The sequence below is a fragment of the Echiichthys vipera genome (genome assembly GCF_963691815.1).
Source record: "Echiichthys vipera genome assembly, chromosome: 22".
NCBI lineage: Eukaryota > Metazoa > Chordata > Actinopteri > Perciformes > Trachinidae > Echiichthys > Echiichthys vipera.
Window position 1 is genome coordinate 1,260,214 of NC_139847.1, and position 24,489 is coordinate 1,284,702.

At 46.6% G+C, this 24,489-nt stretch overlaps 2 protein-coding genes across 2 annotated transcripts; both read right to left on the bottom strand.

Annotated features, from left to right (window-relative positions):
• Nucleotides 1–1,233: 1,233 nt before the first annotated feature.
• On the bottom strand, nucleotides 1,234–14,961 carry LOC310963897 (complement factor I-like; the record flags this gene model as incomplete). Its single annotated transcript, XM_083936854.1, has 17 exons — nucleotides 1,234–1,337; nucleotides 2,182–2,330; nucleotides 2,547–2,648; nucleotides 3,928–4,106; nucleotides 4,417–4,521; nucleotides 6,535–6,638; nucleotides 6,870–7,012; nucleotides 7,187–7,207; nucleotides 8,523–8,558; nucleotides 8,763–8,888; nucleotides 8,973–9,080; nucleotides 10,081–10,283; nucleotides 10,515–10,680; nucleotides 10,776–10,839; nucleotides 11,816–11,969; nucleotides 13,242–13,390; nucleotides 14,956–14,961. 17 exons carry the CDS (start codon nucleotides 14,959–14,961, stop codon nucleotides 1,269–1,271), a joined length of 1,884 nt encoding a protein of 627 aa, XP_083792980.1. The 3' UTR covers nucleotides 1,234–1,268.
• A 670-nt stretch (nucleotides 14,962–15,631) lies between these two features.
• Nucleotides 15,632–24,127, bottom strand: LOC310963898 (complement factor I-like; the record flags this gene model as incomplete). Its single annotated transcript, XM_083936855.1, has 16 exons — nucleotides 15,632–15,700; nucleotides 15,815–15,963; nucleotides 16,040–16,141; nucleotides 16,229–16,404; nucleotides 17,739–17,843; nucleotides 17,944–18,009; nucleotides 18,946–19,049; nucleotides 19,277–19,413; nucleotides 20,214–20,234; nucleotides 20,338–20,373; nucleotides 21,570–21,683; nucleotides 21,786–21,893; nucleotides 21,973–22,166; nucleotides 22,247–22,406; nucleotides 22,498–22,561; nucleotides 23,948–24,127. The coding sequence occupies 16 exons, from the start codon at nucleotides 24,125–24,127 to the stop codon at nucleotides 15,632–15,634; spliced, it is 1,785 nt and encodes a 594-aa protein (XP_083792981.1).
• Between the last annotated feature and the right edge of the window lie 362 nt (nucleotides 24,128–24,489).

Sequence of the window (24,489 nt, forward strand, 5' to 3'; positions counted from 1 at the left end):
TGTACGATAAGAACAATAAAAAAATATATATAATCATGATAATTTTAGGTTTTTTATGAGTCGTCCCCATAAAATGAGGAAAAGTCATAAATATAAAGCAAAAAAACACAAAAAGATGTCATTATTTAGAGATTTTAAACATTAAATGGGGTCAAATTGACCCTTAGGAGAACAGGAGGGTTAAATAGGCCTCGCCCACTGAGGTCAAACATGGCGAGGAAGAACGCTGGTTAGAAAAGACACTTTTCCGACACACAGATCGGCTCCTGACGTCCGACATGGAGCCAAATAAAGATGTGCTTTTTGTCTTAAGAGTGGAATAAAAGGGGCCCATCATAAAAACGCTGTGTGGAAAAGAATAACGGAGGCAGTCAACCCGAAGCAGCGCTCCACTGAGACCTGTGTGCGTGTGTGTGTGTGTGTGTGTGTGTGTGTGCGCACTGCTGAACCTGCGCTCCTGCTCTGTGGCGTGGTTATTTGGTACCCCGTGAGAGGATCAACTCTGTCATCTAGAACCAAACCAAGATGTTCATCATCTGATACCTTGTTTGATTTAATGCCGTTTATCGGGGGTCGCCACAACCGAGGAGATGACTTTGGCTCTGCAGTGCGCTTTCTTTTTCGTTCATTCATCTTCAACCGCTTGTCCCTGTCGAGGTTGCAGGGGTTGGAGCCGAGCTGAACCCCCCCCCCCCCCCCCCCCGGCCACCACGTTTAAAAGCGACAGCTTGCCGTCAAACATCACCTGCACATTTATCGAGTGGTAGTTTTGGCGATTGATGAATGCGTAATCATTCATGGACGGTGCCTTCAGACGCACATGAGTACCATCAAGCGCTCCAACCACAGTTTTTATTGTTTTTATCCGTTCTTCATATGTGACTGCTTCTGCTTAATGACAGCTGAGGTTTGTTCATTAGTTTCAGATCCACCGGCTCAAACGTGCGACACGATCTCAGACCAGACGTGAGATTTGATCGTAGCTCACGCTCACGTCCAAATTTATAAATGCCGGAGTTGCGTGGAAATGGTCGTACGCACGTTTGATAAATGAGGGCCAGTGTTCACAAACAAACATACATTTAAATTAAGATTAAACTTTATGGTAAAGCTATGGTTTAATTAACAGAAATGCACTAACTGTAAAAACAGCTTTTTATTGACGGATGATGTAGTTTTTTTTTGTCTGATACAGAAACAGAAACAGGAAAGTGTGTGTGATCGGACACAGAGTGGTGTTTTCATGACCTCGGTCGCGTTGAGCGTCATCAGGAGTTGAACTTGGTTACTGCCGGCCAGCCTGTGTGGAGCCTGATCCACTCAAAGTAATGAGCGACCTGTCGGAGAGAAGGGATCGAACGTGTCAAAGGAAGAACAAGAAAAGAACAGAATAAATAAATAAAGAATAACAAAATAAGAAAAGCTGTTTTGCCAATAAATAAAACAAGTTTTCCAGTGTGATTTAAGCTCCTGACTCATGTCAAGAACCTCAGGGCGCCCTCCCACTGTGCCTCCATCCCGTGCCCCAGCACGTTCCACGGCTAAAGTCTGGTTCCTTTGACCAGTGTGAGTGCAACCGTACCACGTCTAGGAGCGGCACGCTTGCCGTCCACGGCCCGTTTGGGAGAGGTGGGCTTTATTAAAGCACGTTTGCACGTGTACGAGCACGAGCGTGCGCACGTGTACGAGCACGAGGCCTACGGCGGTTCTGAGGTCATTTCCTGTGCGTCTGTTGGGACGTAGAAAAAAGAAGGAGGGACCATGCGCGGACATTTAAAACAATGGCGGTGAAAGGTTCACGTTGGTGTGATGTGGAGGTGGAGTGTTTACTGCAGATTTGGTCGATGAAAAGATTCAAAAACAGTCGACAAGACGCACAAAAACTCCGAGGTCTACGGAAAGATCTGGAAACAAAGCCACGCATCGCCATGACGTCATCAATGCGTGTGACGTGTTACGGCGTGATGACGTATAGGTCATAGGTTATAGGTAAAGGTTTTGTACTGTTTACTGAACTGTGCAGCACTTTGGTCGACCGTCGCTCGTTCAAAATGTCTATAAATAAAGTTTGATTTGATTTGATACACAAAAACTTTCAAAATCCCGCTCATACACTGGATATGAACAGAAACAAGGTATTAAACCGGACTCCAGCTGCTTGTTTGAAGATTTTTTTTTTACCTGAGTATAAACTCCGGGGAAGCCGGGCTGACCACACCTCTCTCCCCAGCTGACGACGCCCCACAGGTAAGAAACCCCCAGTTCATCCTCACACACCAGAGGACCTCCGCTGTCCCCCTGACACGAGTCCACGCTGCCGTCCAGATCACCTGCACACACACACACACACACACACACACACACACACACACACACACACACACATACACACACACACACATAAGCACCTGCACACGTCTGTAAAGCAGCTTGTTTGTTTGTGTGTGTGTGTGTGTGTGTGTGTGTGTGTGTGTGTGTGTGTGTGTGTGTGTGTGTGTGTGTGTGTGTGTGTGTGTGTGTGTGTGTGTGTGTGTTTAGCTCATCACCTGCACACATCATGCCCGGTTTGAAGCGATCTTTGTAGAATTTGTGACAGTCTCCGATGAGAGACACGTTGGCCCAGAGCAACACCTGAGCGGCTCTGCCATCTGTGAACACAGTCATCAACGCAGACGTCAGCATTTTATAACTTTACACCATAGTTTTACTTACAATGCAGCTAAAAGCCAGAACCAGGCTATTTTTGATTTGATTGGAGGTTAAACTTTATGAATAATTAGGGGCGTGACCTCTTGAGTGACAGCTAGCCTCTGGCCCTCACTTCTCGGAGGCTAGTTAGCATCATTAGCATGCTAACTCCATCATCTGAACCAGGACTATGGTCATTCATATGGTGGTGTTTCCATAGTAACAAGACTGTTTAGGAACACACAGTGTTAGCGTTAGCTCTGTTATGCTAATTAAATAGCTGCACTTGCACCATGACTTGAACACAACCTGCCATCGATTGCACAGAAACTAGATGCTAATGCTAATGCTAATCTGGTGCAGGAGGAGGATTCAGACCATGAGGGTCGGTGTTTTACAGTCTGTGAGCGTGGGACTGTGTTGAACATCAGTTTAAATCATAAACGCTGCTGCACTTGACTACCAGGGTCGGTGTAATCTCTGCTAGGGACACAGGAAATTAAACAAATGACTCCCTGAAAAAAAATCTCAACACTGACTCCCACTCCTGTTAATCTAGCAGCGTGTTCTGTTAGCCTAGCTCCTGGGCGTTGTTGCTAATGTGGCTAATTCTGTAAACATCAGCATGGACGTACGCCCCTCCCCTCAACGTCACATACATGCCCTTTTTTGGTCAGAGGAAATGAGGCGGAGTCAAAGTCTGACAAGATGGAGACTCCTGTAGGCGAGGACGAGTGGATCAAGGTGAGAGAACGGAGCTGACGGAGACGCGACGTCTGTTTAAAACAGTCTGTGGTGTGAATGTGCAAGTGTGTGTCCTTGTGCTTATATGTTTATTAATATTTACTTTAATTTTGTCATTTGTAAGGACCCCCTTGAAAATGAGATGGTACATCCGTGTAATAAAATCTAAATTTAATGTCACAAAATAAACATGTTCATATGATATATGGCATTTCCTTTTGTCTACTAAACGCATTCAATATTGTGTCATATTTCGTATAATATGAATTTTGTGCGTTACTTTTTGTACGACATCCTAAAAACCTGTTGGTGAGAACACATTGAAGTTAGTGACATGTGGCAGTTATGACTTATTATCACAATATGTCCGAATCATTTGCAAATGAGGTTCATCAGATAAACTCAGTTGTGCTTTCACCCCATTTTTCTCTTCCCTTTGTATCAGCGGAGCGCCTCTAATGCGCACTAATGTCACAGTTCGGTCGGCGAACACACCCGCGGTTCGTCCCCATCCAGAGATGCTGCAGGTGTGGTTGGGTTGAAAGAGCTGCGTGGACCAGGGGACGCAGACGGCGCTGACGGCCGGGTTCTCCACCATACATTTCTCTTTCTCGAACGGGAGCTTCTGCAGCTGCACCAGAGCGATGTCGTTCTCATAGCTGGTGGCGTTGTACCTGCAAGATATTCAAAATAACAAATTATTTCCAGGATATAGGGAGTGTATAGGGTAACGGTGGGCAATCCTGGTCCTGGAGAGCCCCTGTCCTGCATGTTTTAGGTTGCTCTCTGCTCAACACACCTGAGTCTAACGCTCTGCTCGTTATCAAGCAGCTGAAGCTCGTCACAGTTTGATGATTGTCAGACTCAGGCATGTTAGGGTAGGGAGAAACCTAAAACATGCAGGACAGTGGCTCTCCAGGACCGGGATTGCCCGCCCCTGGTATAGTGTAACCATCGAGGGTCATCGTTCAGACACATACTTACTTTGGGTGGATGCGAATGTCTTCAACAGGAACAATGTCCGTTGTGTTCTGAGCTCGAGACTTCTTCCAGAGAGAAAACTTCACCTTGAACGCAGAAGGGTTTGGCCTGAAGAGCGAGAGACCAGGTCGACAGAGTAGCATGAATGCTAACGTCACTACAACTACATTCTTAAACACAACTACTTCTGCTACGGTGCAACTGCAACATATTCTCATTCAGACTCATCACATACGGCCCGGGTACCACTTTACCATCATTTGTCAGTGTGCAGGGTTAGTTTTAGGCAACAAAACATAGTATTTCAATAGTTTGGTGAGTCCATCCTGATCTCTGAGCTCCGTTGTGTTTCACTCTCAGATCAGTCTGGTAACGTTTGAGCAGCGACCGAACCAATCAGCGTTGGTTTCTTTGGTGGATTGAAGTGAAACAGAACAGACTGTTGAGTGTAAACAACATGGAGGTTTCCACGGATGAGATGAGCAGCTATGGAGCAAGCCGCTCACTAACTCTTTGTTCTCTGGATCCTTCTGTTGAATATGGACCGGGCTCCTGAAATTGGGCCTTTGGCTCCTAGAGGACACTTTAGCACACGTTTAGGCTCCTAGAGGACACTTTAACACACGTTTATGCTCCTAGAGAACACTTTAACACACGTTTATGCTCCTAGAGAACACTTTAACACACGTTTATGTTCCTAGAGGACACTTTAACACACGTTTAGGCTCCTAGAGGACACTTTAGCACACGTTTAAGCTCCTAGAGGACGCTTTAGCACGTTTTGCTCCTAGAGGACACTTTAGCACACGTTTATGCTCCTAGAGGACACTTTAGCACACGTTTATGTTCCTAGAGGACACTTTAGCACACGTTTATGCTCCTAGAGAACACTTTAACACACGTTTATGTTCCTAGAGGACACTTTAGCACACGTTTATGCTCCTAGAGAACACTTTAACACACGTTTATGTTCCTAGAGGACACTTTAACACACGTTTAGGCTCCTAGAGGACACTTTAGCACACGTTTAAGCTCCTAGAGGACGCTTTAGCACGTTTTGCTCCTAGAGGACACTTTAGCACACGTTTATGCTCCTAGAGGACACTTTAGCACACGTTTATGTTCCTAGAGGACACTTTAACACACGTTTAAGCTCCTAGAGGACACTTTAGCACACGTTTTAGCTCCTAGAGGACACTTTAGCACGTTTTGGTTCCTAGAGGACACTTTAGCACACGTTTATGCTCCTAGAGGACACTTTAACACACGTTTTGGCTCCTAGAGGACACTTTAGCACACGTTTATGCTCCTAGAGGACACTTTGGCACACGTTTATGCTCCTAGAGGACACTTTAGCACACGTTTTGGCTACTGTTTTCTTGGCAGATTGAAGTGAAACAGAAGAGACTGTTGAGTGTAAACAACATGGAGGCTTCCACGGATGAGATGAGCAGCTATGGAGCGAGCCGCTCACTAACTCTTTGTTCTCTGGATCCTTCTGTTGAATATGGACCGGGCTCCTGAAATTGGGCCTTTGATCCGTAAATTCACGTTAAACACAAAGGGAAAATCTCCTTTACCCACATGTTGTTTCCTTTCTGAGCTTTGCCTCCACGCTGTTAGCACGTCACACGCTTCAGTCATCTGATTGGTTGGTTTGGCCCGTATGTTGGTGTTGGACAGATGGTTTATCCAATCAGAAACCAGGATTTTTGCACATATCAGCTAAAGTATTTGTCGTTGCCGTTGACGGGCTCAGATTGTTATTATAAGTGTCTGAATGTATTCTAAAAACATGGTCAATGCTAACTTTCACACGGGACCCGAGCAGCGTCCTCCTAAGTGTAAGTCATAAGTTTGTTTGACCCATCCATCCACCCCGACCTCCCCCAGATGCGGACTTTGTCGTCCTTCAGCCCGGCAGGTCTGATACAGATGCTAAAGGACCGCATCTGATGATAGGAATGGGTTGAAAATACCTCCACAACTGTTACAAGCACAGTATTTTGTTCTGGAATAACAAGTATGTGTTCACAACATCAGAAACTTTCAAGTTTTTCCATCACAACTAATATTTCACACTAATACGACTACATCATCATTAACCAGCACTCGTCCTACCTGACGCAGTGAGCAGCAGTGATGACCCAGCATCCTCCGATATAAGCGCCTCCACAATCGATCCTCTGGTTATCCTCCAGAGCGATCTGCCACTGGATCTGAGTCTGCTCCAAGCAAACAACAACAGAAATGTACAATAGGTTCCAGTGGTTTGAAGTGAAGAAACACCAAGGTTGTGACATTATATGAGTATATTTTTTATTCTCCTGGCTCGCTGACTTGGGTGCATTCAGTTTAGGCACTGATCTAACAAACGGTGATGGATATACATATGGAAGCTCTAAACAGATGAACTGGTGACTGTAGTTAGACAGACAGGGGTGTTTCTGACTGACCGGGTTTGCTGGGACGCCTCCCACCACTCTCTTGAATCGACCGCTGCTTCTTCGCTCTTCCACTTCCACGTCATCCACCGTGGTCGCGTTGGGAATCCCGCAGTATAACTTGGACTCCAAAAACACTCTGTCCGCCCTCGTTTCTGGACACACATGCACAGAGATGTTGGAATTCACATCGACTGGACGCCCAACCGTTCCCGCCGTATATGACAGTTTAACAAAACCATGTCCAGTAAACATCCGCCACTCTTCTGGTTTCAGGATTTAAACCAGATCTGCTCCCAGCAGCACGCACCACTGTTTGGGCTACATACCTTCTTTGGGAGAGGTGTACACTGAAATACAGAAAAAAACAAATAACCATTATCATCTCCACTACTAACAACAACATTTCCAATGAAAGGTTCAATCAGTTAAACCCCCAAAGCAATTTCAGTCCAAAGCAACTGGACTTGGTTCTTTGTCAGGAAGACGTTTCACCTCTGATCCAAGAGGCTTCATCAGTTCATGTACGCATCTGACCAGGACCAGGACCAGGACCAGGACCAGGACCAGGCTGGGGCTGGTCCAACTAAGGGCACACTCACACTGTCCTTCCGTCACGGGCCAAAACCGTTTTTTCAGCTAAAGCCTAAAATGTTTAAGCAGTGTGAGTGCACCCGTACCGCGCATAACTTCGGCCCGCCTGAGAGAGGTGTGCTTTTGTGAGGCCGTTTGCACATGTACGAGCACGAGCATGCGCACGTGTACGAGCACGAGCACGAGCCCTACGGCGGTAGCGGTATGTGCGCCTGTTCGGACATAGAAAATAGAACAACAGACAATGCGCGGACATTTAACAACAACAACAATGGCGGTGAAAGGTTCACGTTGGTGTGATGCGGAGGTGGAGTGTTTACTGCAGATTTGGTCGATGAAAAGATTCAAAAACAGTCGACAAGACGCACAAAAACTCTGAGGTCTACGGAAAGATCTGGAAACAAAGCCACACATCGCCATGACGTCATCAATGCGTGTGACGTGTTACGGCGTGATGACGTATAGGCAGCAAGAAGCATTCTCCGAGGCCCAGGTAGTGTGAGTACAAACGGGCCTGGAGGGGGGGACAAGGACCCTAAAGCACGGGGCACGGGACGGAGGCACAGTGTGAGTGCGCCCTAACTGGTGTGGAGATCCAGGTATTTAACCTCTCACAAGGCCGATGATGTCACTGGAACCCTTTGTGCTCCGTCAGAGTGACAGTCGTTGGTGGAAGTAGGTCTGGACTTGGTTAGTGCTCTATTTAGTCTTAACGACAGTCGTTCGAGTCACAGGAGAACATTTGTGAACAGTTGTTCTTTGAGGTTAGATTGTTGATCGTTGGCACTTGGAGCACAAAGGGTTTCAGTGACATCGTCTTGTGAGAGGTAAAATACCTGGATCTCCACACCAGATAGTTGGAACAGTCCCAGCCCGGTCCTGGTCCTGGTCCTGGTCCTGGTCCTGGTCCTGGTCAGATGCGTCCATGAACTGATGAAGCCTCTTGGATGAGAGGTGAAACGTCCTGCTAGACAAAGAACCAAGTCCAGTTGCTTTTGAGTGAAACTGCTTTGGGGATAACGACGACCTGGACACATGAGAACATTCATAGGCAATCAGTTCGAGGTATACCTGAGTTTTTGAGTCGTCGGTCGTTCACCTCTGGTTCTGTGGATAACAGAGATATATTACAATTACTACAAACACTCAAGACTGTTAGATGTTGGTCCATGTCTAGACGTTAATCCAAGATATTCAAAACTGCTGGTTAGGCATTGACCTGGAACGTTTAAAGGTTAGATGGTTAAGGTTAGAATAGAATCCAATCCAAATCCAATGGACTATAAGGAAATTATATTTGGTTAAACTCACTGTTGTCAGTACTTGTGTATTTCAATGATTCATCCTCGCCATCCAGACAGTCAATCTGTCCATCGCCGAGTGCGTCTTGATGCACACACACACCCGTCTTGCAGCGGAAAGCGCCTTGCCTGCAATCTGTCAATCACACATAACTCACATTGTGAAAGACTGGACATACGGTGGTTATCGACTCCATTTACGTCTGAGTGTTTTATTTACCTTTGCAGCACATCTCGTCACTGCGGTCGCCGCAGTCGTCGACTCCGTCACAAGTCTGGTTCAGAGACACACATTTTCCGTTCACACATGTGAAGCCACACTCTTCTTCTGTAACACACACACAGGCAAGAAAATATCACAATACTGGGAAAGTATCACAAAATACAAGAGAGAACTTCTTAAATTGTACCCCGATCATAGGGATGGGCCTCAGCGTAGTCGTGGCTGGGATATCAAAGCTATGGGGGTCTAACAACAGCCTCGCTAGCTCACCCTGATCTCTGAGCTCTGGATAAGATAGTGGAGAAGGCTGCTGGACATTCTTGGTAGACCCAAAACTAAACATCAGATGTAGGGGTCTGCTTATCCCAATTTTGGAGCTGTTTGTTTGTAATGTTTGTAACTTCTGCTACTGAAGAAACTTCGAGGTCAAGAACGCAGACTGTATAAAAAATGGACGTAGCGTCTCCGTCAGGTCCGTTCTCTCAACTTGATCCAATCGTTCTTGCCTACGGGAGTTGCCATCTTGTCAGGCTTTGACTCCGCCTCATATTCTTTTACCAAAAAAGGGCATGTATGTGACGTTGAGGGGATGGAGATACGTCCATCTGGCTGGCGTTTAGCTCCGAGGAGAAGTGAGGGCCAGTGGCTAGCTGTCACTCGAGAGCAGTCAGGACAGAAAGCTCCTCGCCGAACTTGGTTTGGTTTTCATGGACTAGCCCCTTACCCTCGTACAGATAAGTGAGGGGAACCTTTGGGTAGCGTCTCCTTTATGTGTGGATGATGTTGCCCCTTTGGAGTACTTGAACATCATCTTTAAATGTACGCTTGGAGATGAACATATAAATGTCTAAGACCATGTTTGTCCCTGGCTAAAACGAAGAAGTACCGTAGATGCCCAGAGTCAAAGACTTCATGTATTTTGTTTGGTTGTTATTCGCAAGAGTTAATACATCACTTAATATCAAGTTGAACGTAATGTTACAGGAATTGTTTCACTAATGCTCTAACGTCGTGTTGTTAATGTGAATTTTCCTTTTGCACACAGTAAACAAAACCTATTGAAAGCCCCAATGAAAGGAACACGCTAGAATCATTTCATACTGACCTTTTGGTGCTTGTGATGCCTCATAACAGGAAACCGTAGCAACCTTCCTGTTGCCGATATAAATCTTGTCGTAGATTACACACTCGGCTAGGGACGTCTCATAACCTTGGCAGCGGATGCTAACACAACTGTCTGGGAACTGTTCGTTGTTACTATTGTTTCTCAGGGAACCATACAACATGGACTCAGTGGCTGCTGCACCCCTGTAAGCACACACACAAGTTACATCGTAGGTCATCACTGACAAAATATAACGTGATCATACTTGAGTTTGTGGAAGGCGTATTTTGACTTTAAGCTAGCAGCTGATGTAATTGCAGCTGTGTGCTTATTCCACAGGTTTATGATCGGATTTTTGGACCTTGTACAAACAAGTAAACTATTCATGTTGTAAACATGTGTTATACGGTATATAAGAATATATCTCCTCTCACAGTGGATTCCCATGCTCCTTGCAAGCCACATTAGCAGTCGCCATGTTCCAAATCTTCCGACACACCAGTAACTCTTCGCCATCTTCAGGGTTCACAGGGTCAGGGATGAAGACCTTGACCACTCCTGTGTCTGAGTCTATTGAACTTCTGAACTTCAGATGACTTTCTGTGGTGTGGGAGAGGTGAAGACAACATTGACTTTAAGTATAAATATGATACTAAACACACCACAAGGCACTGATCGTATCTGTGAGAACGAACCTTCACATTTTGTCCCAAAGTGGGACATGTGCGACCTTTTCGTCCGACAAGAGCGAGCTAGTACCTGGAAAACAGATTATCAGTGTGTAAAACATTTTATGCCTTAATGGTGAAATATTCATGTCCAAACCTAAATTTACCAATTTCTAGTCTGTCGATCGATTCTTTCATGGTTTCAAATGGTTTCAATTCTTTTCAAGCAATAAAGGAACATTTTTCATGAATTGATTAGCAGCTTTGATAATCATATATGCATAAACAGTGGAGAACAAAGTATTAATGCTGGATTTAATCTGAAATACTGCTATTTGTTATTGCAGCTGTGCCTATACCTCTGTTGTACTAGCATGTTTTTTTTAATAACCAAGGCACTTCAACAAAAACCTTTATTTTGTGGGAAAAACTCTCTGATGGCTCAGAGAGTCATCCCTTTGGCCTTCCTCTCCACAACCTGCTGTCACAGGGTTTCAACCACCTTAGGGCGCCCTCCCACTGTGCCTCCGTCCCGTGCCCCGTGCTTTAGGGTCCTTGTCCCCCCCTCCAGGCCCGTTTGTACTCACACTACCTGGGCCTCGGCGAATGCTTCTTGCTGCCTATACGTCGCACGCTCGTGCTCGTACACGTGCAAACGCGCTTTACTAAAGCCCACCTCTCCCAAACGGGCCGTGGACGGCAAGCGTGCTGCTCCTAGACGTGGTACGGTTGCTCTCACACTGGTCAAAGGAACCAGACTTTAGCCGAAAAACCTGCTTTGGCCCGATGCGGAAGGACAGTGTGAGTGCGCCCCTAAAGCGGCTTGCAAAGTAACATTGAGAGCTGTGTGTCTAACTGTGTCACCAGGTGCCAGATTAACACCAATAACTGGGAGGTATCTGAATGCATTCTCTAATTTTTGTTGATATTCTGTCATATTCTAAAAAAACAACAATATTTTAGAATAAATCAAGTATTAATAACTTGTTCTCTAATTTTGATCTCCAGTGTAAATATACGACAAATTCCTGATTAGTGTTTCTATAACCAGCTCTGATTTCAGTCACCTGGCAGTAGGAGCGGTAGTTTCTACTGTCCAGTCCACAAACCGGGGTCACGTCGTCAGCGGGACACAGGTACGGTGGTTTGCAGGAGCAATGTCCTTCGATGCAACGCTCCCATGGAGGACAAAACACCAGTCCACATGATGCACGAGTAAACCTGATGAATGTTGAAAGATATTTAAAATACTGACCACAAAACCAGATGAATCTCACATTTACACACGGATTATTACAGTGAACCGAGAAAACCCAATGAACCCCAGTGGCAGTAAGCCTCAGGCAGCTGGACTTACTTGTGTCAGAACTGTCTTTTTGTAATCGGTGGGAAGTCGTCAGCATTTACCCTTTGTGGGATTTTCTCTTTCATGTCACATTTGTTTTGTTTCTCTTACTTTGTGAAGGTTTGCAAGTTGCAACAGATTCACCGTTTAAACTCTAATCACAATATAAAACAGTAGTTGTCGTTGTCTTTCTGCTTCCTACTGTAGTGGTTGAGAGTCAGTATCTTAAAGGAATACTTCACCCCTAAAGGACCATTTGTGCATTAATTACTTGCCAACTAATTAAACTTTAGGTCGTGGTTACAAGCGTGTGAAATGTGTTTCCTCAGGAGGGGGGCTGGAGTCTCCCTTAGAGAGAGGGGGAGAAGTTCAGCATCCGTGAGGAACTCGGAGTAGAGCCGCTGCTCCTTTGTGTTGAAAGGAGCCAGTTGAGGTGGTTCAGGATCATCTGGTAAGGATGAACCCTGGGCGCCTCCCTAGGGAGGTGTTCCAGGCACGTCCAGCTGGGAGGAGGCCTCGGGGAAGACCCAGGACCAGGTGGAGAGATTAGATCTCCACACTGGCCTGGGAACGCCTCAGGATCCCCCAGTTAGAGCTGGTTAATGTGGCCCGGGAAAGGGAAGTTTGGGGTCCCCTGCTAAAGCCTCTGCCCCCAAGACCCGACCCAAGATAAGCGGTTGAAGATATGTAATTAAACTTTATTATCTATTCTTCCACGTGTATCAAGTCTTGATGCACTTAAGTAATTTGTGTTCAACAACAGCAAAACTATTCTATTTACAAACTTTGACACAACTTGTGCAGTAAAATCCAAGTCTCATTTCTCTATTTTAGGTAAAAACACATGTACAACATTTACTCTTTACTTGTCTGAGAAGCTTTCGGTTGTTGTTCTTAAACAAAGCCCACTATTATTTCAATGCATGAAGACTCATTTTTGAATTCGTCATTCAACAAGGAGGCATATTTAAAAAAAACCCGATAAAAACAAAGATTTTTTACCCACAAATTCAAGGCAACACTTCATTTCACAGGTGCAGTATTTAACCAGCCTGGTACCAGAACTCTGAATAAATCAAAAAAATAATGCAAAATGAGAAAGTACAATAAACCAAAGAAAGAAGTCCAGCCAATCAAGATACACATACTTATTTTTCAGACACTCGGGTGGACCCAGGAACTCGTCTCTCTCAGGTGCTTCAGGGGTTGTGGGGGGAGGGCTGGTATCCAGAGGGGGTGGGGGTGTTATTGTAAACTTTGGTTTCTCTCTGTGTGATGAATATTCATAACCTAAACACTGCAGGAGCAATGGAAATGCAACATATTTAGATTTCAATAGAACAGGATAGAAGAGAACATGGTTGTGCACGTCATCTACAGCTCTACAGGTGTGTCGTGTTACGCAGATGATACACAACTTTATAATAACTTGTTGCTCGTTAAATTCAGCTGTTTTATCTTTTGTTCTTAGGTATTTTTGATCAATTTGTACTTGACCAAGATGACTTTACTTTACTACAACATGCTAAGCTAGAATACTACAGTAGTTACAGTATGAATACTCCACCATGATAGAGTTGTACACCGTAATAATGGACGCAGTGTTGGGTGTAATCCTTTACATATTCTGGAACACTGTCCTGTATGTATTCTGTGTTTACTCCCCAAACTCAAACATAATCATGCAATACAAACACTAGTCTACACTAGACTAATCATTAAACAGAACTACATGACTGGACACAAAAAATAATGGGTAAAACACTTACCGTTACGCAGTGAACGACAATTTGAAATAGCAAGAAAGGAGAAACTCCAGCTGATCTCATACTGACGGAAACAAAGTGCTTTGTTTGCTCCAAAAAATAAAGAATAACTGACTCAGACTAGATAATAAAATGTGGCTAACAGAGTAGAAACAGCTGCAGATGCAGCAGTTATTCTCTCTGTAAGGGATCAATGTGACTGACTGATATCGGTTCTGTCCACTGATGACGTCACCGATCAATCATTAGCTTGTCTTGTCAATGTGGACACACACAAACAAGCATGTGGGCTCCAGATTGAGTCATCCAACTGATCGTGTATCGTCCTGCAGATTTTGGGGAGGGGTTGTTTATGTGCATGTGTTCCAGTTACCGCAGAAACACAAATATGTGGGCAGCGTGGTGACTCAGTACTGAAGGCCACGGTCTGAACCTGCCCTGGTCGGCTGGTCGTTACCTTCTATTCTGTTGTTACCTTCTTCTAAAGTGCAGGTACGGTTAATCAGAGACTCAAATTTGCCTGTCGGTGTGACAGTTTGACATGTTTAAAAGCAAGTTGAGCCATGGTTTAAGGTTCTGTGTGTAGCGTTTTGCATTTATTAATTGTTTAATCACCAATGTGGAAACAGGTTGTTAAAAAACCTTCACAGACTTTCTTATTTGTGTGTAAAAGCCTGTGGACTGACTTCTTTGTAGAGGTTTCAGTGTCATGAGTCAGAGTCATGTGACGTTTTGGGTCCCTCGTCTCTCTTCAGCTCACCTACGGAAACCTTGCTAGCTAGCTGACCTAGCCAAATACTCTTGAGTCTTGAGTGGATAACATCAGCTAATTCCTTCAGACTCCTGGCCGGCTCGACACTTACAAATTACTTTATTAGCTAATGTTGGGACGCGACACATCCATGCAGCATAGCTAACATGCTATACAGCTAGTTGGCTATGTTAGCTTGCTCGCTACTGTTAGCGCAGTGAAACCTAAGCTGGTTGTGTCTCGGCTGCATGAATCTGCCGTCAGTGGATTTGTGGCGTTTGCTGATGGGCTGAGCGAGCTAGCGTTATCGTAAATATGATTGTGATTAATTTTACAGCATTATACCAACATGATGCCGTTTTATTATTATTATTATTATTTTTCCTGCCACTCAGCTAATTCAAAGGAAATACAAGCCCATCCGAAAAAATAATGTCTGCTGGGAAATGGTCTTTGCACGCTGGGACAGGTGACCTTGAATAGGATAAAGGACGGAAGTACAAATAAGTTAATGTTCAACGTTGTATAAATAAAAAAAAGCATTTCAAAATGAATGTGTACTTAGACTTCTGGGTTTGGGTTTTCCGACATGTACACACAACTTAACCTTCCCGCTTCACACACACACACACACACACACACACACACACACACACACACACACACACACACACACACACACACACACACACACACACACACACACACACACACACACACACACACACACACACACACACACACACACACACACACACACACACACACACAATCAATAATCTAAATCAATATGAGGTGCAGGCTGTGTATGTGTGTCAAGACAGGGTAGAGACTGACTGATGACAGCGTTTTATTAGTGACAGAATGACATCATCATATTTCATGAGTCTCCACACAACATCGAGCTGATGATTTAAATGTTTTACTCTCTACAGCAACAGATGAAGAACTTATTGAAAATAATAGTTTGGCATTGTTTGAAATATGAATGTTGTCCTCACGTATCTGGTTTTTAGAGCTATTAGGAGTTGAACTTCGTCACAGCAGGCCACCCTGTGTGATATCGGATCCAGTTAAAGTAATGAGCAACCTGAAAGAGAGAGACATACAGACTGTTATTATACAACCATGATGAAAATGTGTTCATTAAAACCAAAAGGGTTCATCATCTGGAGAGATGGAAGTTTCTCAGTATATATTTCACCTGTGTATAAACTCCTGGGGACCTCGGCCGGCCACATCCCCTCCCCCAGCTCACGATGCCCCACAGGTAAGAAACACCGAGTTCATCCTCACACACCAGAGGACCTCCATTATCCCCCTGACAGGCGTCGACTCTGCCGTCCAGATCACCTGCAAACAACCCTCAAATGTCTCTACTCTCATGAATACAGTAAAGAACAAGGTGCTGATGTGACGGCACACCTACCTGCGCAGATCATGCCGGGTTTAAAGCTGTCGTTGTAGAATCTCTGACAGTCTTCAATCAGGGACACACTGGCCCAGTGTAAGACCCGGGTCTGTGTGCCACCTACAGAGAAGTTCATCATCAGCACCAGGACGTACAACATGCACAACATTGCTCACGTGGTAAACTCAGTACAGCATGCTGTTGTACCTGCATCCTGTCCCCATCCAGAGATGGTGCAGGTGTGGTTGGGATGGAAGAGCCTGGGGGTCCAGGGAACGCAGACCGGGCTGATTGCAGTGTTGTTCGGCAAACACTCCTCTATGAATGGAAGTGTGTGCAGCTGCACCAGGGCGATGTCGTTCTCACGGGTGTTGGGGTCGTACCTTTATCAGATTTAGACGTTATAAAAGGATGCTGCGTTCCAGTGTGACTGCATTGTTGACATGGTTACGTTACTCTCATCTTTACTTCTAGCTTTGCTTCGTTACGATGAAGTGCAAACCTGAAAATGTCTCTGTATGCAGATGACATTTGACTTTATCTAACTGATTCACTTGGGATGAGGATCAGCACCTCTAAATCTGAGGCCATGGCTCTCAGCAGGAAACCGGTGGATTGTTACTCCAGGTAGAGTAGTGAAGGAGTTCAAGTCCCTCGGGATCATGTTCACGAGTGAGGGGACGATGGAGCGTGAGTTTGGCCGGAGAATTGGAGCAGCGGGGGCGGAGCTGCAGTCGCTCTACCGCACCGTTGTGATGAACAGAGAGCTGAGGAAGACAAAGCTCTGGATCTACCGGTCAATCTTGGTTCCTACCCTCACCTGTGGTCCTGAAAGCTGGGTCAGGACCCAAAGAACCAGGTCCGGGTCCAAGCGTCTGAAATGTGTTTCCTCAGGAGGGGGTCTGGAGTCTCCCTTAGAGAGAGGGGGAGAAGTTCAGCATCCGTGAGGAACTCGGAGTAGAGCCGCTGCTCCTTTGCGTTGAAAGGAGCCAGTTGAGGTGGTTCAGGATCATCTGGTCTGGATGAACCCTGGGCGCCTCCCTAGGGAGGTGTTCCAGGCACGTCCAGCTGGGAGGAGGCCTCGGGGAAGACCCAGGACCAGGTGGAGAGATTAGATCTCCACACTGGCCTGGGAACGCCTCAGGATCCCCCAGTTAGAGCTGGTTAATGTGGCCCGGGAAAGGGACGTTTGGGGTCCCCTGTTAAAGCTGCTGCCCCCGCGACCCGACCCCAGATAAGCGGATGAAGATGAGATGAGATGAGATGAGATGAGATGGGATAGCTGATGTCCCTACGTATAATGACGCTTTAGTAGAGCTGCACCTCCACTTCCACTAACTACTGATGCATTTTGTTTTTATCATTCACTTAAGATCAGATCTCCTTTCTCTTCTGCACAATCCAACATTAATTCAGGATTAAAACACAATGCAAAAACATTGAAGCCATTTGTTTTCGTTAACATTAACACATATTCTGCTCTGAACAGCTTCCTCTTTCAACTCCAACACTGTTTTCCTGATTTATTGACACCAACTGCTGTAAATTCCTGCGGAAAGAGAAGCAGATGCAACCGTCCCAAGAAAAAAGCCAATTTTTCCACCAGTTTTCAATTTAAACTCAAAACCTTGTGATAAACTATCAAGTTGACGCAGGTGTGCCATACAAACAGAACCATGTGAATCAAACCAATGCTCCTGAAAGCATGGATGCATACTTAGGGTGGATGTGGACGTCCTTGACAGGAACAACATCTGTTGAGTCCTGTACTATGGTCCTTTTCCAGAGAGAGAACTTCACCAGCAAAGACGCCAGATTGGGCCTGCAAGACATGAAAAAACCCCAATAAATCAAGATCATTTGAGGCTTTTGAGTTCAATACATAGGAAGTTAAACAGAGAAGTAGGTAGATAGGTAATTACTTTTGGTTTGTGAGGCTGTCCGGACCAGCAACTGTGTTTTTGGGGAGTGAAAGAGACGTGTTCAGCCTGGAAGAGAGAAAAGGGGCAAGAGACTTATTTGTAATTAATTACCGTAATTTCCGGACTATAAGCCGCTACTTTTTTCCCTCGTTCTGGTCCCTGGGGCTTATTCAACGGTGCGGCTTTTCTACGGCTTACGGTAACCGGGGGCGCGCACTACCGAGGATGCGCGAGACCGAGGCAGACATCTGGCGCCAGGTAACGAGAGCAAAACAAAGAGTAGGAGAGCGTCAGCGACAGTTTGCGCGAAGGAAGTGTTCATGCAAACACCCTCAACATGGAAAACAAACGGAGACGTGCATATGATGCTGCTTTTAAGTTAAAGGCAATCGATCTGGCTGTCAAAGAAGGAAATAGAGCTGCTGCACGTACCCTTGACATCAATGAATGGCTGGTTATTTTGATAACGTAAACGGCCGCGGGACTGCACTTTTACTGCCGTGTTACAGGCGAGCACTTTGTATTACTTTGCACCGTTGTATTATTTGTACTCTGCACGAATGCTGTTCGCCATGTCAAAGATGTGAAAGTTTGATTGAATGATTGAGATATTTATTGTTAATAAATGGGACGCTTTGCGTTCCCAAACAGTCATCTCTGTCCCGACAATCCCCTCCGTGGTAGCAGGAACCCCTATATACTACGATAATTACACATCAAAACGCCTGCGGTTTATAGTCGGGTGCGGCTTTTATATGGAGCAATCTGTATTTTACCCTAAATTTAGCTGGTGCGGCTTATAGTCAGGTGCGCTTTATAGTCCGGAAATTACGGTAAAATAGATTTCACGAGGGATGTGTGAGGGTCGTATCAGGATATGTCATGCAGCTGTTTGCTCAGAGTACTAGTACTTATTTGATTCCAATGCAACTCAGAAACCAGGCTGGGCAGCACCTACTGCTGTTGTCCCTGGCAGTACCGGGACTACTTTGTGCGTCGTACCCGAGGCAGTGAGCAGCAGTGAGCACCCAGCAGCCTCCGATGTAAGCTCCTCCACAACGAATCTGTCCTTTCAGCTCGAGGGCAACCTGCCACTGGATCTGAGTCTGCACACAGACAAGAGACTCAGCACAGCACAATCACGAAGTACCAAGCACACGACACATAAGAGCCGTTCGTACATCAAACCATGTAGGATATTATGAACACACCAATGAACATACACGATACAACATACATACATACAAGATGTATCTTTGACAAGTACAGAAATGATTAAAGAGAATGTAAATCTCTGGTTTAGTAAAGAAAAGACTAAAGAGACAGAACTGACCGGCTGCGTTGGCCGCCCCCCCAACACCCTCTTGAAGCGGCCTCCTCTTCCTCGGACCTCCCCGATGCTCGTCGTGCTCGTTTGAGGAATCCCACAGTTGAGCTGGGACTCCAGATTCGCTCTGGCCGTTTTGGTTTCTGCGTAAAAACATCATTTAACCTCCTGCGTCTGACAATTTTACATTACAGAGCATGTGAATGTACTGTAACACTTGGAGCGTTACACAGGTTTAAAGGTATGAAAATTGGACGTTATCAAACCGTGCACGTTTGCTTAGGTACACTGAATGGGGCGCTCCCCACTGTGCCTCCGTCCCGTGCCCCAGCACGTCTCACGGCTAAAGTCTGGTTCCTTTGACCAGTGTGAGTGCAACCGTACCACGTCTAGGAGCGGCACGCTTGCCGTCCACGGCCCGTTTGGGAGAGGTGGGCTTTAGTAAAGCACGTTTGCACGTGTACGAGCACGAGCGTGCGCACGTGTACGAGCACGAGGCCTACGGCGGTTCTGAGGTCATTTCCTGTGCGCCTGTTGGGACGTAGAAAAAAGAAGGAGGGACCATGCGCGGACATTTAAAACAATGGCGGTGAAAGGTTCACGTTGGTGTGATGCGGAGGTGGAGTGTTTACTGCAGATTTGGTCGATGAAAAGATTCAAAAACAGTCGACAAGACGCACAAAAACTCCGAGGTCTACGGAAAGATCTGGAAACAAAGCCACGCATCGCCATGACGTCATCAATGCGTGTGACGTGTTACGGCGTGATGACGTATAGGCAGCAAGAAGCATTCTCCGAGGCCCAGGTAGTGTGAGTACAAACGGGCCTGGAGGGGGGACAAGGACCCTAAAGCACGGGGCACGGGACGGAGGCACAGTGGGAGGGCGCCCTTCTACATACTTTAAAAATGTTTCCACTACAGATTGTTATAAAATCTTCGTACCACTTTGAGGAGAGATGTACTCTGAAACAGAAGAAGAGAAGATATGTAACGTCATCTTCATCGGCACAAAAAACCAACACAACGTCACTGACGATACACGGGAGTGAGGGGTTACCGTGGTTACCTGTGTTCGCGAGAGGAGGAAGTGACGTCAGTGGCTCTGTGGGAAAAACACAAGAATATGTTTGAGACACTTTGTTCTAAAAACTTCTCTGACCTTGGAGTAAAGACCTGAATGCATGTGAGATGTTTACGACATTTCCCTTTTTTTGCGCAGGTTGAAGCCGACGAGAGACAAAACTAAGGACGCACGAGTTTGTTTACCCCCCCCCCCCCAAAATAAAACAAATAATCCAAACTATGAGCAGTGGAAAAACAGGCTGAACACAAATCAAATAAAGCTCCAACAGGAAAAATCGAGACTATTGACGCTGGCAACGAGGACAGGAAACACAAGGCGTGACCAGGGTGGACTCAAAACCAAGCCCCGCCCACAGAGAGAGACTTCCTGTTTGATCCAATCAGGAAGCTCCGTCAGCGTCAGTTCTCTGAGTGTCCACTAGGGGCAGGTTTCATAACAGAGCAGTTTCTCATTGACCCCCATGTTAAACAGGCCGTTTACACAGCATCGTTAAACCTATCCGGCTGTTCAGTGTGATGTAACACCCTTTCAAAATAAGACTTCCGGGTCCAAACACTCCATTGAAACAAAACAGACACAACGGCAACAATTAGAGTCACCACTTTGGTCAGTTAGACCTCTTTTTCATTGACAATAAAGTCAGATCTAGTAAAGTCAGTTTAGTAAACTCAGATCTGTTCAAACAACGGGGAACACGACACTGCTGCGTTGGAGAAACACGAGGCTTGGACCCGGAAAACTTATTTTGAAAGTTACGGATTTAAGGCCTGGGACAAAAAAGAACATTCTAGTCTGTGTGTTTAGATCAGAACTCCATGACAACACTGAGGGGGAGGGGCTAGTTTTTATTTGATTGGAGGTTAAAGTTTATGAATAATTAGGGGCGTGGCCTCTTGAGTGACACCTATCCTCTGGCCCTGACTTCTCCTCGGAGGTAAACGTCAGCTAGATGGACGTACGCCCCTCCCCCCAACGTCACATACATGCCCTTTTATGGTCAGAGGAAATTAGGCGGAGTCAAAGTCTGACAAGATGGCGACTCCAGTAGGCGAGGACGGACCTCAACGGAAAACGTGCGACAGGAACACAGATGAACGGGTTCAGGTGTGAAGGAAAACAAAAGGAAATGTGTGTGTGTGTGTGTGTGTGTGTGTGTGTGTGTGTGTGTGTGTTGTGTGTGTGTGTGTGTGTGTGTGTGTGTGTGTGGTCAGTACTTGTGTGTTTCTTTGACTCGTCCTCGCCGTCCAGACAGTCGATCTGTCCGTCCCCGACCGCTTCTTTGTGCAAACACACACCTGTGCTGCAGCGGAAAGCTCCGTTCCTGCATTCTGATGTGAACACAGTGATTCACGTTACAAAGTGTGTGTGTGTGTGTGTGTGTGTGTGTGTGTGTGTGTGTATGTGTGTGTGTGTGTGTGTGTGTGTCTCACTCTCGCAGCACATCTCGTCGCTGCGGTCGCCACAGTCGTCGACTCCGTCACACGTCCGGCTGAGAGACACACACTTCCCGCTCACGCACCTGAACTCGCACTCCTCCCCTGAAACACACACACACACACGTCAGCGTCACGTCCAACGCTTGAAACAAACACGATCGTATCGTTCGCAGACGCCGACCTGTCGACGGTTGCGCGCAGGTTGCCGTGGCGACGTCCTTGTTGTCGACGCTGGTCTTGTCGTAGATCACGCATTCTGCTAGGGAGTTCTCGTAACCTTGGCAACGGACACTCACGCACTTGCTCGGCAGCTGCTGGTCGCTGCGGTGACTCTTCAGGGACACGTACGACGCGGATCCGGCGAACACGGCGCCACTGCACACACACACAAAAGGTTGTTTCTATCGTGTTGGCGTAACTTTCTACACGTCAGTAGATGTTTAATCGCCTCTCACAGTGGGTGTCCAGCCTCCCTGCAGGCCACGTTGGCAGCCGCCGTGTCCCACAGCTCCTGACACACCAGCAAGTCCTCGCCACCTCCTCCGGCAACAGGAACAAAGAGCCTGACCGCGCCGGTGCTGTCCGCTATCGAACCGCTGAACTTTGGCTGAGCAGCTGAAGGGAGAGACAGAAGGTCACGGGACAACCACAAGGACAGAACACACACACACACACACACACAATCAGGATGTCTCTGAGAACAAACCTGTGCACGTGTCATCAAAGTGGGACATGACGGGTCTGTGGGTGTAACAGGAAACCGCCATCGCCTGGAAACAGGATGTACAGTGTTAAAGCTCTTTGTTCACACGTGGTTACGGTCGTTAACGTCAGGTGGGACTTGGTGGGAGATGACACGACATTCACGATATTCACTCAAAAACATGCAAATGGGGCGGCCGGGTGCACAGTGGTTAGAGGAGTCGCCCCGTGTTTGGGCGGTAGTAGCTCAGTCCATAGGTGACTGGGCTGGGAACCGGTAGGGTTGCTGGTTTGAGTCCCTGTGTGGACCATGAATGGAGCGTGGACTGGTGGCTGGAGAGGTGCCAGTTCACCTCCTGGGCACTGCCGAGGTGCTGTTGAGCAAGGTACCTAACCCCCAACTGCCCGGGGTGCCGGTCACTCTAACATCTCTCCATTGGTTGCATGTATATAGTGTGTGTGTGTGTGTGTGTGTGTGTGTGTGTGTGTGTGTGTGTATGTGTGTGTGTGTGTGTGTGTGTGTGTGTGTGTGAATTGAATTTCCCCGTTCGCGGGACTAATAAAGGAATTCTTATTCTTCTTCTTCTAAAGAGGCTGAAGATCCTCGAGGCAGCGGTCGCGGGTTTGACTCCGACCTGCGTCCCTTTGCTGCATGCCCCCCTCTCTCTCTCACCCTATTTCCTGTCTGTCCGATCAAATCAAACTGCCCCAAAAGAACGCAAATATGTGTGTTTCTTTTGCTTCTTGTGCAACAAAGACAACATTCTGATCAACTTTCGAGTTTAACGTCCGATCCAAAATGTTGCCGTCACAAAAAAAAGACTTTTATCATTTAGATCCGTGTCCGTTTAACGACGTTACAGGATATTTTCTTTCGGGGCGAAGCATCAAAACGCAAAGTCTACGGAAAGATCTGGAAACAAAGCCACGCATCGCCATGACGTCATCAATGCGTGTGACGTGTTACGGCGTGATGACGTATAGGCAGCAAGAAGCATTCTCCGAGGCCCAGGTAGTGTGAGTACAAACGGGCCTGGAGGGGGGGACAAGGACCCTAAAGCACGGGGCACGGGACGGAGGAACAGTGGGAGGGCGCCCTAAGAGAGAGGGGGAGAAGTTCAGCATCCGTGAGGAACTCGGAGTAGAGCCGCTGCTCCTTTGTGTTGAAAGGAGCCAGTTGAGGTGGTTCAGGATCATCTGGTAAGGATGAACCCTGGGCGCCTCCCTAGGGAGGTGTTCCAGGCACGTCCAGCTGGGAGGAGGCCTCGGGGAAGACCCAGGACCAGGTGGAGAGATTAGATCTCCACACTGGCCTGGGAACGCCTCAGGATCCCCCAGTTAGAGCTGGTTAATGTGGCCCGGGAAAGGGAAGTTTGGGGTTCGGTCTTTGTAACTTTGTTAAGTTAAATAGAGTTTATTATGGTAAAGTTCATATTGACCACGCACGTCGTTACCTGGCAATAGGACCGCAGCTGCTTGTTGCCATGCCCACAGACCGCGGCGGCGCCCTCTGTGGGGCACCGGTAGGCCGGTTTACAGGAGCACCGTCCGTCTACGCAATACTGCCACGGACGACAGAACACCAGGTCGCACGAGTCCCGAGTGAAGCTGCGAAACCAGGAAGGAGATTTCATCAAAACTGCATCTGATCAACACACAGCCAATCAGGAGAGGAGCTCTTACTTCCTCTCAAGGCACCGGTTCGATCCCAGGAACGCGTCCGACTTTGGGGCGGAGCTTTGTGCAGAGAGCTGAAAAGAGACCAATCATGAGATAACGACAAGGGAGATGTACAACTAAAGGTCACGGTTAAGTTTAGACCACTAAAGGTCACGGTTAAGTTTAGACGACTAAAGGAGACGGTTAAGTTTAGACTAAAGGAGACGGTTAAGTTTAGTCACTAAAGGAGACCGTTAAGTTTAGACGACTAAAGGAGACGGTTAAGTTTAGACTAAAGGAGACGGTTAAGTTTAGTCACTAAAGGAGACCGTTAAGT